We start from the raw sequence: 17,370 nt of genomic DNA on the forward strand, positions 1-17,370 counted from the left end.
TAAAAGCTTGCAGCCTCTTGTCTCAGCTCTGCGGGGCACAAACTGCAAGCGCACTGAGGTGAAGTTGGTGATCCGGTGCCCCCTCAGAGCATTAACACAGAAGTGAAACTGAGAAGCCGTCATCCAGCTTCAGTGGTGCCGGCTCTCTCCTTCTCCTCAAACTTTCAGTGGACGACATCGTGATTCACATTCGGCAGTTATTATTTTTATTTTCTAAAGATCTATTCCAGATGGACGACCATGTGTCTAAAGCCATCAGGAGAAAACCAGTTGCATTCACTTTTAACCCCCCACGTTATATATAAGAAGCATAAAGTGCATACAGACAATAGCCACTGGGTCGCTCTGACAGTCGATAATTATTTTTCTGAATTCCAAGCAGATTTTATGAAGCAGGTTATTTTGGTGCCTTTCCTTTATTTCCACTGTGGCTTCTGGAGAAACAGAGAGGAAAACTCCAGGGCTGGAAAGATAAGGGGCGTTAATCTGATCCATGAATGTTTTTTTACCCTGGAAAGAAGCCAGAGTACTTGGCAACTCCACACATCAGGACAAAAGCTGGATTCAAACCTCAGCAGCGGTACTCAGCACTGTGCAAAAGTGCTGAAGCGCAGAAAATAAAAAGCACTTGAACACACTGAGTGAATAAGGCCTTTGAGTGAGAGTCCTCACTTGTTTACCTGCTCAATTAGCCTAGAAACTAGGATTATTGGTCAGACATTTGCATTAAAAATCCTCCAACAGCCCCAACACGGTGCAGGCGTCCAGTTCTGGAACTTTAGTTAGCTGAGGTGAAGCTGAGCAGACAGCTAGCAGCTGTTTCACATGCAGCTGGAAAAACCTGATTTAAAGCTAAAATTAATCCAACTCAGTTTCTATACAGTAAAGATTTGCTTTGTTATTGTTATACAGAATATATTTGTAGTTTTTGAATTTTTGTCATCATGGACAATAAAAAGGATTCAGTTTGAGCTGTAGTGTATTTCACAATCACAGCTTTGGTCGAGCAGTTCTTCCACTTATTTTAGGAATTTTCTAAAAATCTGGGAATTTCTGGCATTTTTAGTGCTTTTTCCCATCAAACACAACATTTTGATCTGAATAATCAGCCATAACACCTGAGTTAAAAATAAATATTTTATTTGTTTCTGGAACAAAAGTTTAGCTTTAATGCAAACATTCCCCTCCTGTTGTCAGCAGCTGAAGCAGAACAAACCACAAACTGCTAGCAGAGAAGGAACGAGTGTCAGCTGTGACCTGCACAGGTGCAAGAATCCACCAATCAGCTTAAAGTGCGCAGGAACGAGTGTGTGTGGTTTAACAAACTGAGGTCTGTGTGGTTTGGAGGCCACGCTGACGCTGGAGGAGAGGAAATTTCAGCTCAGCCTGCAGAAGGAATGTGACGGCTTACAGGTGTAAGTGAGAACGACAGGTCTGAAGAAAATGACGTTAAAGTTTGGTCCATTTATGCTCTCTAATTAGGCTGAGAAACTCTTCATGCTGGAAGCAGGTACTGAGTGCATGTTAACCTCTCCTCCTGCCCCAGTGTGGTAGCGGGGGATCTCAGAGGGGTGTTCAGGATCATCGAGCCTGCTGTAAAGTGAAGCTGAGCTGCAGGTTCGTCACTAAAACGGAGGTAGCTGTGTGGTTTGCTTGTTTTGGACTCGTCCTACTGCTTTTTAAGGCTTTACTTTTCTAGTTTGCACAGTTTCTTTAGGATCCCCCCCATTAATGTTCGGTCCTGTAGTCCAGAGCCCTGACGGCCTCTCCTGCAGCCAGCTTCCTGTACAGCTGAGAGAGCTCATCAGGCCGCGGCACCTTCGACTCCGGCGTGCAGGGAATATCGAAGTCTGACGACTGCTGAGACTCCGATAGGGTGATTCTGTCATCCCCCTCCTCCCTCTGTGTCTCGCTGTCTCCTTGTTTCTGCCCGTCCAGCTCTGGTTGGATGATCAGGGTGTCGGGTAAACACGAGTCCATGTTCTGAGAGGAATGATTGGACAGCGAGCCGGACAGCGTCAGGCTGAAGCCATCGGGGGCAGTTTCTTCGTCGCTGAAGAGATCGGGTGTCTGCGAGCCGGTCATCCCAGAGCAGCAGGACTGTGGTTGGCTCCTGAGGCTGTTCTGGCTGTCGGTCAGAGTCTCGGTTGTGAAGAAGTCCTCCCACCTTGGAGGCTGAGAGGAAATGTCCTCCGGCTGTCCGGCTCCAACCTTTTCCTCGTCACCTTGCTGCTCCTCCTCCTCCTCTTCATCCTCCTCGCCGTTGGACTCGGTGCAGTCGACGTAGTTACGAGCAGCAGGCTGGGCATCGGTGACGGTCGGCGCTAAAGACTCCTCCACACTCACAGGGAGCGCTGTTGTTTCAGGAGTTCCCTCTACTTATAGAACAAAAGAAACAAATGAAACAACAGTCACAGTGAAGTGCTCAGGGCAAAAAAAAATACTGCAACATGACATCACTTCCTGTCGTGGGCCCACTCGCTCATCTCAGACCCTGTGAATCCATTTCAGCTGCTTTGGTGCAAATCAAAGTGACAGCAAGTGACTTGCAGGTTTACCTTTTTGTACTCCCAACTTCTTCCTCACTGGTGCCACATCGAGTCCATCAAACAGCTCGTCATCGCTCTCTGAGTCTGAACAAACAAACACACATCAGCCTCGTTTTACTGACTCGTCTAGCTTAGTGAAGCACCACGGCACATTCCTGCCTGTTGTTCAAATGCTTATAAAGGTATCGCCTCCTGTGTTTGTGTGAAGGAGCTGAATGAAAGGCAACGCGGGAGAGGCACAAACTGGGCTGAGCAGTGATCTGTAAACAAGCGTGGCGGCAGGCCCGCGTGCTGTTGTGTAGAGCACCTGTCATTACGAGTGTGTTTGTGTTACCATAAGTAGGTCGCTGCACCCTGCTGCGTTTCAGGACTCCCAGAGGTTTGTAAACGAACGCCGCCTCATCAGACTGCTTCCTGCACATCAGCTTCAACCTGATCAGACATGCAGAAATCGCATCGTGTTAAACTGTTAGATTATAGACTAAAGACAGCAGTAAAACCCTTTAAAGTTACGCCAAGTTATATTTGATTATAAATCATGTAAAAGTAAAAGTAAGTTTAGACTTTTACATTTGTACAATTAAAATGAAGTAGACTCACATCTGTGTGACTTCAGTCAGTGTTCGACCAATGGGGATGACACTGGGGTAGATATTCACCGGCTGGAGGTACGACAGGAAGTCCTTAATCTGAAAATCAGGAGAAGCATAGCAACAGAAACAACATGAAGTCCTTTTAAAGTGGACTACTCTTCCAGCTTTGACTCTGATACAGCAGCTTTGCATGATTCACAGTTCAAAATAATCCTTACTGATATCATAGTAGTTCTTAGTGCAGTCTTCCTCTGATTGGCTGCCCCTCATAAACAGAAGGTTTGAAGAGCAAGTGGGTGGGGCTTTGGTTTCAATGTCCAAACAGAAATAAACATGGCCTGAAACATTAGCACTGATGCGACACAAGTATACATCTACTCATCCTGGGCAAGGAATATTGGGATAATTTGGGGGTTTTAATTCTCCGAACTGTTTTTCCAGAATGGAATGATTGTTTTGCACACATCTTTAATGACTTCAAACAAGAAGGTCCAAATACTATACTGTGTGAATGGAAGCGCGTTTACCTCGGAGTAGGAGGAGTGGAAGCTGAAACAGGCTCGGTATGAACTGCCTCCTGTCCTGCATAAACACACAAAAATACATTTGGAGCACAAAACCAAACTTTATCTCTAATGAGCGCATGACGCTGGAGCTGTTCTTACTTTATTATGACGCTGGTCTTCTTGGTTCTTTCTCCAAACCACATGGTGGACGGTTTGATGCTGATGATGCGAAGAGGCGTCCCATCAGCAGCCGTGCATCCACACGGCAGCCGGTTTCCTTGGAAAAACTCTTCATCCTACAAACAAAAGTCCAGAGAAAACATAGTGTCGCAGGAACGGAAAGAATGAAAGAAGAAAAGATTTAGGTTTTGTATAAGAAGTGGAAATGGTTCGTTATCATAAACGCAGTTCTTTTTCAGAAATATTGGAGGTTCAGGAAAACAAATCTAAACTTCTGAAGTAAAGGAACCACGAATTTGTTTGTGAGAGACTAAAACGGGACCTTTGGGTGTCGACAGGCGTGTATCTGAGTCCTGCGGTTGGTTGTCACGTAGCTTAGGATCTCCGGCATCTTCTTGAACATCGCCAGAGTGTTGACGTGGATCTGCAGGAAAAACAGTGGACTTCATGTTACAGTGATGATTATGAGGTTAATATTTCCATCCGTGCATCAGTTTCTCCCCATAGTTGATGTCTGTGGTTTACCAGCTACTGAAGTTTTACTCATCATGCCTCTAAACCTTTCATTAATAAATACTCAATGTAGCTTCCATAACTGTGTTTTAACATGTTTTATTTTATTTAGTTAGTTATTTCTTTTATTTTATCTTATTTTTCATTTTATTTTACTTATGCTATTTGTATATATACAGCACTTTGTGAACCCTGGTTTTATGTGAAAGTGCTTTATAAATAAAGCTGGTATGGTATGGTATGGTATGGTATGGTGATGAGGGAAGGAAGGCTGACAAAAGAGACCTGTGTGTTGAACTCCTCTCCCAGGTTGATAAACAGGTACTCGTATCCATACGCAGCTTTACAGTTGAGCCAAACAACATGATGAGGACTCTGAATGATCCACTTTCCAACCAACTCGGAGATTCCGGATAAACAGACCTCCTACGAACAAACGAACGAACACACACACACACACACACACACACACACACGCTCAAATACAGATTAAAATCATAGAAAATTCACAGCTTCTAATTCATCATAATCATCCTGAGTTATAACATAAGTCATAACAAGATTTTTTAATGGAGGAAATTTCAGTGAGGTTATGACTTATTTACAATAAAAGGTTCATGTACTAAATATTAAGTTTGAGCGAGGTGTCCTTAATGAACTGGCACCTGTCCCTGAGTGTTAACTGTATATCTCAGCAGTGACTGAAAACCAGCACGTACCCGCGATGGGATCTGGTAGAAGCGCGGGTCGTAGAAGGTGGAGTCCAGATAGATACTCTGAATGTCTTTGACCCTGTGAAGCACGACACAGCAGCGTGAACTTAGCGCTCCAAAACAAGCCACATCTGACGCTTACGTGAGCTGTCCAATCACAGCTCAAGAAGAAAACACATTCCAGACGCAGCGAATCAGAGAAACTCAGATTGAAACGAGGATCATGGCGATGTTTGGTGACAGACCTGCTGCCCGAGTGTAGGTGCTCCATTCTGGACACGTCTCCGACAGGCAACCTGAAGTCTCCTGTATACAACACGTTTCCATGGGAACCCTCAAACAGGAACCTGCAATACAAACAAACTACCAATTTGTTTGGTGTCCGATTTTCTCACCTGATCATGTGACCCCTTTAAAGTGTACACAGAACGCATTTTGAATTCCTCGAAGTCACAGACGTTAAAGAGTGAACTTTATTAAAGAGTGAACTTTATTTAGCCAATTATGGAAAAATTAACAAAAACGGGAGCTTCAGACTGAGCAGGTGGGAGCGGAGGTGAAACTGAATTGTTTGTAGAAGAACTTAGACGTGTTTTAAGTTCTCCTGGGTCTCCTGGTGTTTGTTATACTCTGTAACAAACCCACAAGGTTACATACTTTCTCTGATTCTAGCTTTGCTGACTTATATTTGACCCTGAAGTCACCTTATATCATATATTTCCTGACCAGGTGTAACAAAACCTCAGTAAGTAAAGGATCAGAAGATCTAAACAATAGATTTCCCTATGCGAGTTGTGTTCTGAGTTGTGATTAAAGTTTTGGGTGTTATGTAAAGGATCAGCTTGAAGCTTGGGAAGAGTGAAATCCTCCAAACGTACAAATGTTAGTGGAAAATTAAACTCACATGACGGAGCCGGGACAGTGACCTGCTGGAAGCAACGTCACCACAACCTCTTCTTTCTGTCAGGGTTAAAAACAACAAACTCACACACATGGACGACAGGTTGCATCTACAGCTACACGTCTGACTTCTATTAGTTTGAAATTCGACACAGAGCCAGACTCAAACTGATGAGCCCAATACCTCTCCTGATGCTTCGTCCACGAGAGAAATCTGAGTCGGGCTCTCGAGCTCAAGAGGAACCTGAACAGATGATTCATCAGGAGAGATAACTCACGTTATACATCTTCTGTTTAAATATTTAAAAAACAATCTGATAACAGCAGAGTTATGTACTCACGATGTATTCCTCCCAAAAAGCGTACTTTGGATTGTTCAGCAGCAGCTCTTTGGTTACAAAGGAGCAGTAAAGCCTCACAGTGCGACTGCAAACAACAAACTTATATTCAGCCCTGAGTTACACACTCATTAAAGCAGTGTAAATTTTTTGTTTCACAGCAGGAAGAATTCGTCTTTCCATTCAATGATGGGACTGCTTGATGCCCATAACGCCCACAACAAGCAGCTGAACTGTATCCTCTGTGACATAGTAAAGTTTCACAGTAAGTTTAAAAGATGGTAAATTAGTGCAGAAAGGTCACAATTTTAATTCTTCACCCGAAGTCTGAGACAAATCTCAACTTTGACTCAAATATCTGAGCATCACTGAATTAAATATCAGTTTAACAGCACCCAGGCTTCACCTGAACTGCAGCTTCCTCTTCAGCAGAGGTCCTTTCAGCCCCTTCATGTGATCTGTTTAGTGAAACAGACAGGACACCCGCCATCAGGAGGCCACACATATAATATGTACCGTTTCTAACAAGTCCTCCGATGATGTGCAGGCGCCAGGCTCACCTTTGTGACAGTGGGAGAGGAAATATGCCCGAGCATGTAGGTTCTCCCTGTCGAACCGGTCCAATGAGATGGTGGGGTACTCCTTCATCCGACCCGCAAACGAACTCATCTTCACTGCGACCCTTTTATTTCAGTCTCCCGGAAATTTTTCATGCGTACTTTTTAACGAAACCAACATATTTTTATTCCCGGTTTGTTTGTTTGTCCCGCCCCCGGAACTGAGCTCCTCTTCTTCTCTTTGTTTTTAAGACCATTTAGCCTGTAATATCGCCACCCAGTGTCAACATGTTCCTGTTGAGCTAGCGAACTCTGATCCAGTGGTATTTCATCAGAGTGAATTTAAGATGCTCCAGTTACTCATTTAACATTAATATAATCTCTCAGCCATCTTCTTGGACTGTCTTTTCTAATATTATTATCACCAGTGAGATGGCATGTCGTTTGTCGCCATCTAATGGAAGTTTGTGACCGCTGCCCTCCAACATAGAAGAAGAAAATTCATGGTTACCAGGTAACCAACAAGCGCAGTTAACAGCGTCGTCGAAAAGTCGTCTAAAAGATTTCGAAGCAAATTAATTACAAAAAAATGTAAATGAACAAACAACACTTAAATAAGTCATGCAGTGCGATTAAATATTCATGTATGAGATCCTTTACTTAAAATAAAACGTTTTGGTATCTGTGGCACGTCTGTAGGCAGAACTCCATTTAAAAAAAGCCCAATTTTAACATTTTTGTAAATGCAAATGAATTTGATATTTTTTTTTAATTTGTTGTTGTTGTTGTTTTGTCTCGATCTTTCAGCATGGCTTACATAGGGAAGAGGATTAGGCAACTGGAAAAAAGCGGGCACGTCTTTTTTTCTTCTTTTCCAGAATTCTGGAAAAGAAGTCAGAATTCTGACTTTTTTTCCTTTTTTTTATTTAAAAGATTTTTTTTTGATAAAATGGATCTTTTGGGATTATTTCCAGAATTCTGGAAAAGAAGAAAAAAAAATACGTGCCCACTTTTTTTCCAGTGGCCCTAATCCTCTTCCGTACTTACATGTAATACAAAAAAATATAACAGTTGGGGGGGGGGGGGGGGCTATCCCAGCTACGAGCGTAAGGCAGGGTACACCCTAGACTAAAATATTTTTTATAAAATATTTATTATAAAAATATTTTTAGAAAATATTTTAGAAAATATTTCAAAGGATTTTAAATTATTTAAAAGATTTTTTTTAATAAAATGAAGCTTTTGGGTTTATTTCAATGCCGAATTTACCGGAGGAACCGAATGATATGTTTAACATCTTCTGCAGTATCTAAGTAGCTACTTTTGAATAAAATCTAAAATGAACTAAAATTACATTCAACCACTTTGTTAAGCTGATACCAGTTTTCAAGAAAGTCCAACAGAATATTTTTATTGCATTAGTAAAAATAAATAAATAAATGATACAAACTTAAAGTTACAAAATACAGTATTTAAAATTCTGTTTGTAGGTATTAAATCGATATAACTTACTTCCAGCAAAATCCGATAACTAGCGGGGAGATCTGTTTGGACTTGAAACCTGGGCCTTTGTGCTTTTGTTTACATCAGGCTGCAGCCTTACTGTGACCTGTCGTGTTCTACACTGATAACTGAGCCAAAGTCCATGTGCAGAGCGGAAGGACGCTGACTGTAGAGCTGCAAATCTGGAAAAACTGAGCACCAAAGGGTATGTACAGATCAGATATTTTAGTAATTTAATCATAAACATATATATTCTCTAACAGATTAATTAATTCAGCACTGAGCACAGTTTTCTAATGTAACCCTGTAAACCATCAGAGCTGATATAATATTAAAATAATAGGGTTTTTATTTCCATGAGAGTTAGACAGTAGTTAGAAAAACCGATTTAATTATCAAATAATCAGTTTTACTGATGGTTTATAGATAATAATGCTCGTGTAAGAAGTATGTTAAACTCAAGGCACGAAAGTGAGTCACGTGATCTTGAAGCGAAGTTGTATTCTGAGAAAATTCTTCTGTTACGTCATTGCAGGCATTTTTCTTTCTTTGGGTCTGTTTTGCTGGGGTTAATCTCAGGGCCTGTCACACTGCCCTCATGTGATGCTAACATGAGGGGTGAGATTATGCATGGGCCCACTACTTCTCAGATCTCAGGCTTCCCCCACCTCAAATCAAGCCCAGTGGTTATTTAGCTGCCCCTGGAGTTTGTTTATGCTTATTAACTTGTAATTAAAGAAAGTTGATCCGGCCTTGCTACAGGCAGCAGGTGAGTGAAATACCATTACTTACACTTATGTTACAGGACTGCTTTAAGCTCCTATGACAGAAGTTTTATATTCTTCACACCGAACTCCATTCAGAGTTTGAGTGATTTAATTTAGCAGGGTGCAGAAATTGTTGCGGGAAAATTTTGCTTTTAATTTCCCAGTTTTAAAAAATCGTTTTGGTTTACCTAAAATCGTTTTTTAGAAATGTTTTGTATAAAGTAATATATTTACCGGTTTAAACTGTAAAAAACTTAATTTAAAAAAACAATTTGTTAAATTAGGTGCCTGTTAGTGGCCACTGTTACATTACTCTTACTTCTTTTTAGATACGGCGCTTTTGGTTATAAGCGGCTTTCAAATTGCCAGTTTTGTTTGTTTGTGTTTGTTTGTTTGTTTTGTTGGTTTTTATGGAGTTCGGCCTAAGCGTCGGCCCAACAATAATTCCACTCGCCTTTAACAGCAGAGATCTTTTAATGGAAACTGGAACGCCCGCCATTTTGTATTTGCTGTTTCTTAGAGGGCGCTCGCGAGATAGTCCGGAATGGACGGCGACACAAAAATGTAAATTTTGCGTTGTTACAATTATCTTCCGCAAATTTTCATCGTATTTTTGATTAAATGTGATTTTACAATGACAAACATAATTCTACTTTAATTTTTCACAGGTTTCTAGTGTAGTTAAAAAAGCCTTTCTGTGCTTATTAGGGACGTCACAGCACCATTACCAACTTTACGGCAGCCGCCATTTTGATTTCAGGCAAGAAGGCGGCAGCATCAGAAAATTTGTAGTAGCTGCCTCTTTGTACCATTACGTTCACTCATCTCAGTCAACTAAACACTTAACACTTAACAGTTTTCACTATGTTTTATGTGTGCGCATGTTTATCGTCAATAAATAAGTGCCATCAAGCAAGTGCCTACTGTCGTAAATACCTTACTAGGGAACTCAGCAAGCATGAGCAGAATAGGCAAAATTGGTTTCACAGCGTGAAAAGCTAAAACGTAGTGTAGTTTTATTTCAGTGCAGACGCAGAATGAATACTGTGTTAGCGAATAATACAATAACGTGACCTTTTGGAGCTATAAGCAAGTCTAAGTAACTATTTTAGCCGTGTACCTCCACTCACTCCTGCTCACTGAGGAGCGCCCCCTGTTGCGCTCCAGGATGAAGTGCAGCTATTTTGTGTACAGTAGGACCGACAGGAAGTGGAATGGCTACCTTACAGATCGGCTCTGATAACAGCTCGATGCGGACCTGCCGGGCTTTAATTCCCTTTAACTGTGACCCTGATCGCTCTGAAGTTGATTCCAGTAGAGTCAACACAGAAGTGGGAGGCAGGTATGTTTCACTGGAAGATTTAGATTAGAGGAAGATTTTTTGGTAAATTTGTGGGCTCTTCTCGAGCAGCCGGGGAGCAGTTGTTTGGAGTTAGCTTAGCTCAGATCACCCGCTTCGGTGCTGGCCCTATCACGGGTAAATCTCAGGTTAGCTTACATTACTAAAGGCAGCTTTAAGGTTATCGTCTTCTTTCCATTTCCGTGCATGCCTAATAACATTCATGGCTAGGATACGAGCTCTTCTCCAGCGTTTTCTACTCGTAGTGCTAATATATGGTCGTTAACTCTCAGGTGAAGCTAATGAGCTGTTTTGAGTGAACTTGAGCGATTACAGACACGATAAGCTATATACTGAGCCCGCAGAGTGCACCGCAACAATTTGAGTCGGGCTATGTTTTCAAAACAGATTAAAGCTCTTTAATTTCTGTGTGTTGGAGGACAGTTTAATGCTAAAGACTTTGGGATCTCTGGAAATGGATATTTATTGAAACAATAATGATTACTAACAAGTTATTTTCAGTAATTTCCTGTGAATTTTATTGTTTATTTTTATACAGCTTGTCTGTGGTTTTATGTCGCTGTAACTTGAAACCAACTATTACTAACAAGAGAGACGTTTTTGAAACCCCCCCAAACCCAAACTAAAACTGTGGTCCTGCTAACATTTAAGAGGTAAATGATCAAACCTTCATCACATGGGACTTCGCGGTCAGGCTATTTATGCTTAATGGTTTTTTCATTGCAGTAACACACTGCGCAAGTTCTGTAAAACATGTAGCACCCTACAAACATTTGTCCAGGTTAAAGCTGATGGGTCACAGATGTGGGAACGTGGTTCCTATCAAGAGTGCTCCATGGAACCTTTCTGCTGTTACACAAGAGCAGGATGATTGGAGCATGCATCACACGAGCAAAGAAAGGACATCAGATCATCAGATAACACCGATGTGTGTTTGTACCATGAAAACGCAGGTGCACCCAACTCACCTCACGCCACATTTTGTCTGAGATCGAAACAAGTGATCTCAGAAACGTGGCATTTACAGTGGAATAGAGTTTTAAAATCAGTTTTAATCACATGGGATGACTTTAAAATCTTTCTAAAGTCAGATGTTTGTGAGAAAGTCGTACATATTAAAGCAGCACACGTTTGACAAAGATTTAATAGTTTTTCTGCTCATAAATCTGATGTTATAGCCTTATAGTTTTTCCTGGCAAATTCTCGCTGCACTCTGAGAACGACCACTGTTTCATGACTACACAACTTCTATCTCCTTCTTAGTTTTGCCTGTATCAGCCCTGGCGTGTCTTCATGTGTTGTAAAGAGCAGATTTAGATATTTTCCTCTGATTTGTGCCAGTATGAAGCTGCTGTGTTTGTGTTCTTCCTTCTGGATTTATCGGGGTGTAATTGTTGTTTTTCTGTGCCTCTGTTCAGACTCGGGGTTTCTTGTTAAGCGGCCTAGTGAATCACAAGGCTTAGGAGGAATGTCGCCTTGGGCCGACCGTACGCTCGGTGATAAAGGGGCTGTTGTTTTGCACTCTTGTGTTTTTCTGCTGAGAAAGCTCTGCTGAGGGTTTTATTTCCTTTCCTGCCGCCTTCTCACCCAGAAAAGAAGAAATGTCTGCAGCCGCCTTTGTGAAAGTGGTGCTTGAATCTGCTGAGAGGATGCATCTGTGGACGGGTGGTGATGTCGACACCCTGCTCTCTCTCTGCAGGCTCACATATTATAGCTTTAGTAAAGTTTAGCTCCTGTTAAGGCCCTCAGACCGCAGAGGAGTGACTCAGTGATCAGTGCGACAGCCACTGTGGCCGCCACAGTCTGAAGTCCACATCTGGCTTTTGTTCATTGTTCTAAAACCAGCTTTGATATCAGAGTCTGAAGAAACTACACCGGATAAAATCTGTGACAGAAACGAGCGCTGGTGCCGCCGACCTTTGACACCAGACTCCTTTTCCAGCTGCGACTCCTGAGTTACAATCATTTCCTAATATGCTCATCTTTTTTTAAACACTCATGAAATATATGTGTGTTTTTTCTTTAGTCAGCAACTCTCCTGAGATGAAAATCTCTTTATTTTTGCAACGTTATCAAAGATAACGAGAACAAACAGGATAAAAATAAAATCCGAGCACTCAAGAGAAGAAACGCCAAGCTGCTACTTGCTTTATAGATGGAATTCTCTATTAAACACTTAAGTGTTTTTAAAGGCTTTTCCATAACCAAGGTGCAAAACAGGAGAATCTGCAGCCTGTGAGAACCTGGAGCAGGCCGCTGTGTCACCAGTGTAAAGATTCAGCTGTAAACGTGTCCTTATTGGTGTTTTATAAAAACAAAGTAAAATGGAACCTCGGGCCTCCCGACTTATAAACCATCCTGCGGCCTCATTGCCCAAACTCATATCACTGCATCCCTCACAGGGGTTTTGAAGCTTCTGTTATAGAGAACATGTGTGGCTGCTTCTGAGGGGATCAGGTGGAATCTTCTTCCAGATGTGGCTGGCTTCTCTGTGCCTCAGCCACAGCTGTCACTTTGTTTTCTATATAAAGTGAATTCTGCTGTGTATGAAATATTAATGGTGTTCATAAGAACAGCAGGTGTTTGTTTCAGTTTCACTGCAGAAGCAGAGCAACGTTTTCTTCTTCTCCTCCTGGTTTTCTGTCACACTGTAAAGTAGTGAGATCAGCGTGTGAGCAAGCAGTGACAAGCTCATGATCTAACTGAGCGGCCTGTGAACCGTCAGACTAACGACACGCTGAAGCTCACAGCTCTTTAAATGAGAATGTGAGGTTTTGATTTCAGCTTCCTCTTTCTGCACCATTCACTGTATCGATATCAGCAGCTGTGGTTTGTTATCTATCCTAAACGAAGAGGAAGTGAAGCAAGAGAAACTACAGTGTAAATCTTTCTGACGTATCTTTTGATCGGCGGCGGCTGCGGCTGACCGCTACTGACAAACAACCACGTCGTTCCTCTGAGAGAAACTTTGACACTCAGATATTTAATGCTTTTCAGGGAGCTCTGCCCATGCTGCCTCTTGTTGACAGTCTCTGTTTTCTGTCACTAAAGTGAAAGAGGAGCAGCAGCAGCCTACCTGGTCACTTCAGCCCACACCTCTATAATGTCCCCACGGCTCCACCTACACTGACCGCCTTCTCCCCGGCGTGCAGAAAGAGACGGCTAGCATGCAGCAGAACTGTCGCAGCTTTTCCACGAAGTGGCGCTGCTGAGAAACGATCAGTCGGAGCTGTGTCTGCCAGCGCCGCCATGGATGACTTCACTACAAGGACGTATGGCACAAGCGGCCTGGACAACAGACCGCTGTTTGGAGAGACGTCTGCTCGGGTATGATGTCAGCCATTACTGATGTTTCTACAGGAGAGCGACTGGGCTGTTTATAAAGAGTAAAAGCTGCAGGGGACTACTTTCATCAGCGGATTAATCTGAATATTTAATAACTAATGCTTGCACTGAAGTAATTAATTACAGTCACTTTAGCTGAAAATGATCAGTTCTGATCAGCAGTGCGTGATCCTCGGGGCGATGCACTCACCTGATCTGTTTCTTGCAGGATCGAATCATCAACATGGCGGTGGGGGGATTTACGTCTGTGGTGGTTCTGGTAAGTCCCGCATCGTTCATACAGACCTAAAAAATGTCACCACACCTGCTCTGGCACACAGGAAGAAGCCGCTCCTATGTGGGCGGAGGTGAAACCAGCCAGCCTGGCAGCTGCTGCTTTTCTCCTCTCAGCGCAGTGTCTCAATTGGTTTTTTTTGTCCCTGAACACATCCGTCCATCAGCCGGACACCTCTTTGATTTAAAACCCATGCTGCTGGTGTGCTGAGACAGAATTACAAAGCCTAACCTTAACCTAGCCTGTCTGTCTGAAGCTCAGAGTAAGGAGTAGAATAAAGGAACTCAACTTTGGGATTATTTTCATAACTGTTACGGCATCATTTAACATTTGTGCAGCTAAATTATCCACCAAGTAGCTGGATATCCTTATCAGCTAATGATTTGTCAATCACAAGCTATGAACCAATGAGCATACCTCAGGTAACCCTCCTCTCAACCAAACCAAAATTCACCAGCTTTTATCTTTTCTTCAGTGTGGCCTAAAAACGAGGGACTGAGCCAGTAAGATTATCAGAAAAGTGTTTCCTGAGGGTCAGCGACATCTCGCTCTGGAGCTATTGGCCATATTGGATGTAATATTTACAAACAGGTCATGAGGGGAAAATTTTGTTCCCAGACCCAGTGTTGCTAGGTGAAATCGCAGCTGTCTATGGTTTCCTGTAGGCTGCACATGAGACATCAGCATATCTGCAAACATTCGCTGAGTGGAGCGGCATTAAAACCCCAAAAAGTGGGGTGCAAACAGGAAATGGAACATTTACCTTCAAAGTAAAAGTTGCACATTTTGAAACATGTTGCCAGCCCTGAGATGAAATCCTTACTTTGAAGGAGAACGCTTTCAGTTTGTGTCAGCTGACTGCAAAACAGTTGTACAACCAAAAGCGTTAGCAACCGCAGCTATCAGAAGTCTTTACCATCTCTGGCTGCGACTGTCGCTTCATGCGGGTTGTGCTTAAAAGAACACACAGAAGAGTGACGTATCTTCACCAGCATGCATTTTTATTCATGACCATTTGTTTTGCAGGTGACTGTCATCTGTTCCTTTGTGTTTCCCACGATGCCTCCGCGGCCGCTGAACATCTTCTTCGCCGTGTGCATCCTGCTGACCTGCAGCTCCACGTTAGTGCTGGTAAACAAACATGGCCAAATGCTCACGCAAAGGTCGCCAGGTCACAGAAGGGAGCCTTTAAACATCTGTTCTCTGTCCTGCAGATATTCTGGTACCGTCAGGGCGACCTGGAGCCCAAATTCAGGAATCTGATCTACTTCATGCTGGCGTCCATCGTGCTGCTGTGTATATGTGCCAACCTCTACTTCCACGACGTCAGGTAAAGGCGGAGCCAAGGAAGGCAAGCGGGAACAAGGGAACACGTGGCCTTCATGAGCAGGACCAGCGTGAAGGAGTCACATGACCAAAATAATAACTGTTACACGAACTTGAACCTGCTGTGGAATCAGCACCAGTGGGAACTGGGCACAGAGACTGGACTCAGTGTGGGATGATGATGATGATGTACTGTAAGAGGCGACAAACTGCTGGAGCACAACACACAGTCGAGTGTGTTTACACGCACACAGACACACACATTTGTTTGGGACCCTTCATTTAAACGAAAAATCCACATCTGTTTCTCAGAGTCGCTTTAAATGTGACGTCTTTTACATTTATCTTTCCTTCACTTTCACGTTTGATCTGCAGTTCTTTAAAGATATGAGTTTTGATCATTAAACTCCAACAAAACACCATCAAAGGTCCCGTTAACAGGACAGCAGGAGGCAGGAACGCAGGCTGGATGTCAGAGAGCTCTTCTACTCACCAGCTTCGCTCTGATTGGCTAATTCTATCCCGCCCCCCTCATATTTAAGGGACCACAAGTTAGAAAATAAACATGTTGCATTAAATGAGACCTGAAACTAGCAGCTGGGACGATAAACACATCGGCAAAGTTTACTGTGATTCATGAAACAGGGAAACAGGCAGTGTTTCCCTGATTCATGAAATCTATTAGGAAACGGAGGCAGCGCCCCCTACTGACTCTTAGGAGGAACTTTAATTCCACAGACTATATATAAAACATGCATGAGAGCTTCAGCACATCTTCACTGGAGGGCAACAGAGTTACAGGCTGGATAAAGATGTTTAGAGTGTGATGGAATGCCGACAACACCAGAGAGGAAGTGTCTGAAAACAAAACCTGTAGTTCCTCTCGTGGCCACTAGAGGCTGGCTCCAGCAATGAGTCGGTCTCCATAGACTCCCTTGTTAAAACACAGAAATAAACATGTTTTTATCCTGATACAAACACTGTTCAAACCTTTAACAGCTGCAGCAGAGGTGAACCATGGTGGTGCCCAACAAACCTGTGATGTCATGTGGCCATGTCCATCTTTTATATACAGACTGTGGACATTATGAAGGCATAAACATGTTTTATCCTAAATCTACTTCCGAAGTGGACTCTTCAGAACAATTCAAACATTCAAACATAGAGAAGCTCTCAAAGGGAACAAAGGACCATTAATTAATATAAAAACCCATAGTGGTGTATTCAGGGGTCTTTCTGTTCTCAGCCCAAACTCAGATGTATTCCGCTGCTGTTACCTGCTCAGGTGGACTTTTCCTTTAACCTGGATGCAGGCTGTGAGCATGGAGGGAAGCAGCTGTTCAGTACTGTAGACGTTAGCAGGCGGCTGTATCAGCAAATCAGAAATATGCAAACCTGTGTTTTCTCCGTCTGTCGGGTTCTTCTGATCACCATGTATGTAATTACAGTCCAAATGTAGCTGAGAGGATTTTAAGTTGGATTTAAATGCTGAATTACACCGACTGCCAATTCTTTGCACTAAGCATTTCTAAATCACACACACTCACTCTCTCCCTTTCTCAGGCTAGCGCCAGTGGAAATGAATGAAAGCTTTGTAAATGGCTTTACAAGTAAAGCTGTGTCACTGTTATTAATCTGGCTTTTTCAGCTCCATTCAGTCCTCCTCAAGCATCCATTCCTCCTGCTGCTCCTGCTTTATGACCTGTTATCCATATAAGGTTTAAGGTTTTCAGTTTTCCAATTTTCCCCAAAAAAACCCCACCATTGAGGGTTTAAAGCCTTCAGCTCTTCTTTTACAATAAAGTTTAGCATCCAGGAATTGATTTAAAAACACCAAACAGGAGTGGGAGGTTATTTTCCATCTAAAGATAATAAACCCGAGTCTAACAGAAAAAATGAAGACAGAAAACTAACTAGCAGCGACGTTTGGACGGTTGAATGATGAT

The 17,370-nt window shown here is 42.7% G+C and overlaps 2 protein-coding genes across 8 annotated transcripts; one reads left to right on the forward strand and one right to left on the reverse strand.

Annotated features, from left to right (window-relative positions):
• Positions 1-1,119: 1,119 nt before the first annotated feature.
• On the reverse strand, positions 1,120-7,721 carry dclre1c (DNA cross-link repair 1C, PSO2 homolog (S. cerevisiae)). Of its 2 annotated transcripts, none has more exons than XM_003458457.5 (15): positions 6,853-7,721; positions 6,699-6,750; positions 6,296-6,380; positions 6,139-6,198; positions 5,959-6,014; positions 5,300-5,401; positions 5,061-5,133; positions 4,627-4,767; positions 4,151-4,252; positions 3,808-3,944; positions 3,670-3,724; positions 3,150-3,238; positions 2,884-2,981; positions 2,559-2,633; positions 1,120-2,375 (listed from the first exon to the last, which is right to left on the reverse strand). In XM_003458457.5, the coding sequence occupies exons 1-15, from the start codon at positions 6,959-6,961 to the stop codon at positions 1,729-1,731; spliced, it is 1,881 nt and encodes a 626-aa protein (XP_003458505.1). In that variant the 5' UTR covers positions 6,962-7,721; the 3' UTR covers positions 1,120-1,728. The 2 variants fall into 2 exon arrangements, with proteins under 2 accessions (XP_003458505.1, XP_005463544.1); XM_005463487.4 differs by having other exon boundaries at positions 1,120-2,378; positions 6,853-7,717.
• A 726-nt stretch (positions 7,722-8,447) lies between these two features.
• Positions 8,448-17,077, forward strand: tmem243b (transmembrane protein 243, mitochondrial b). Of its 6 annotated transcripts, none has more exons than XM_005463483.4 (5): positions 8,448-8,557; positions 13,531-13,806; positions 14,033-14,083; positions 15,125-15,229; positions 15,313-17,077. In XM_005463483.4, the coding sequence occupies exons 2-5, from the start codon at positions 13,729-13,731 to the stop codon at positions 15,430-15,432; spliced, it is 354 nt and encodes a 117-aa protein (XP_005463540.1). In that variant the 5' UTR covers positions 8,448-8,557; positions 13,531-13,728; the 3' UTR covers positions 15,433-17,077. The 6 variants fall into 6 exon arrangements, with proteins under 6 accessions (XP_005463540.1, XP_005463542.1, XP_005463539.1 ...); XM_005463485.4 differs by lacking the exon at positions 8,448-8,557 and adding an exon at positions 8,906-9,121; XM_005463482.4 differs by lacking the exon at positions 8,448-8,557 and adding an exon at positions 10,298-10,461.
• Positions 17,078-17,370: the final 293 nt, after the last annotated feature.

The sequence above is a fragment of the Oreochromis niloticus genome, linkage group LG17, assembly GCF_001858045.2.
Source record: "Oreochromis niloticus isolate F11D_XX linkage group LG17, O_niloticus_UMD_NMBU, whole genome shotgun sequence".
Classification (NCBI taxonomy): Eukaryota; Metazoa; Chordata; class Actinopteri; order Cichliformes; family Cichlidae; genus Oreochromis; species Oreochromis niloticus.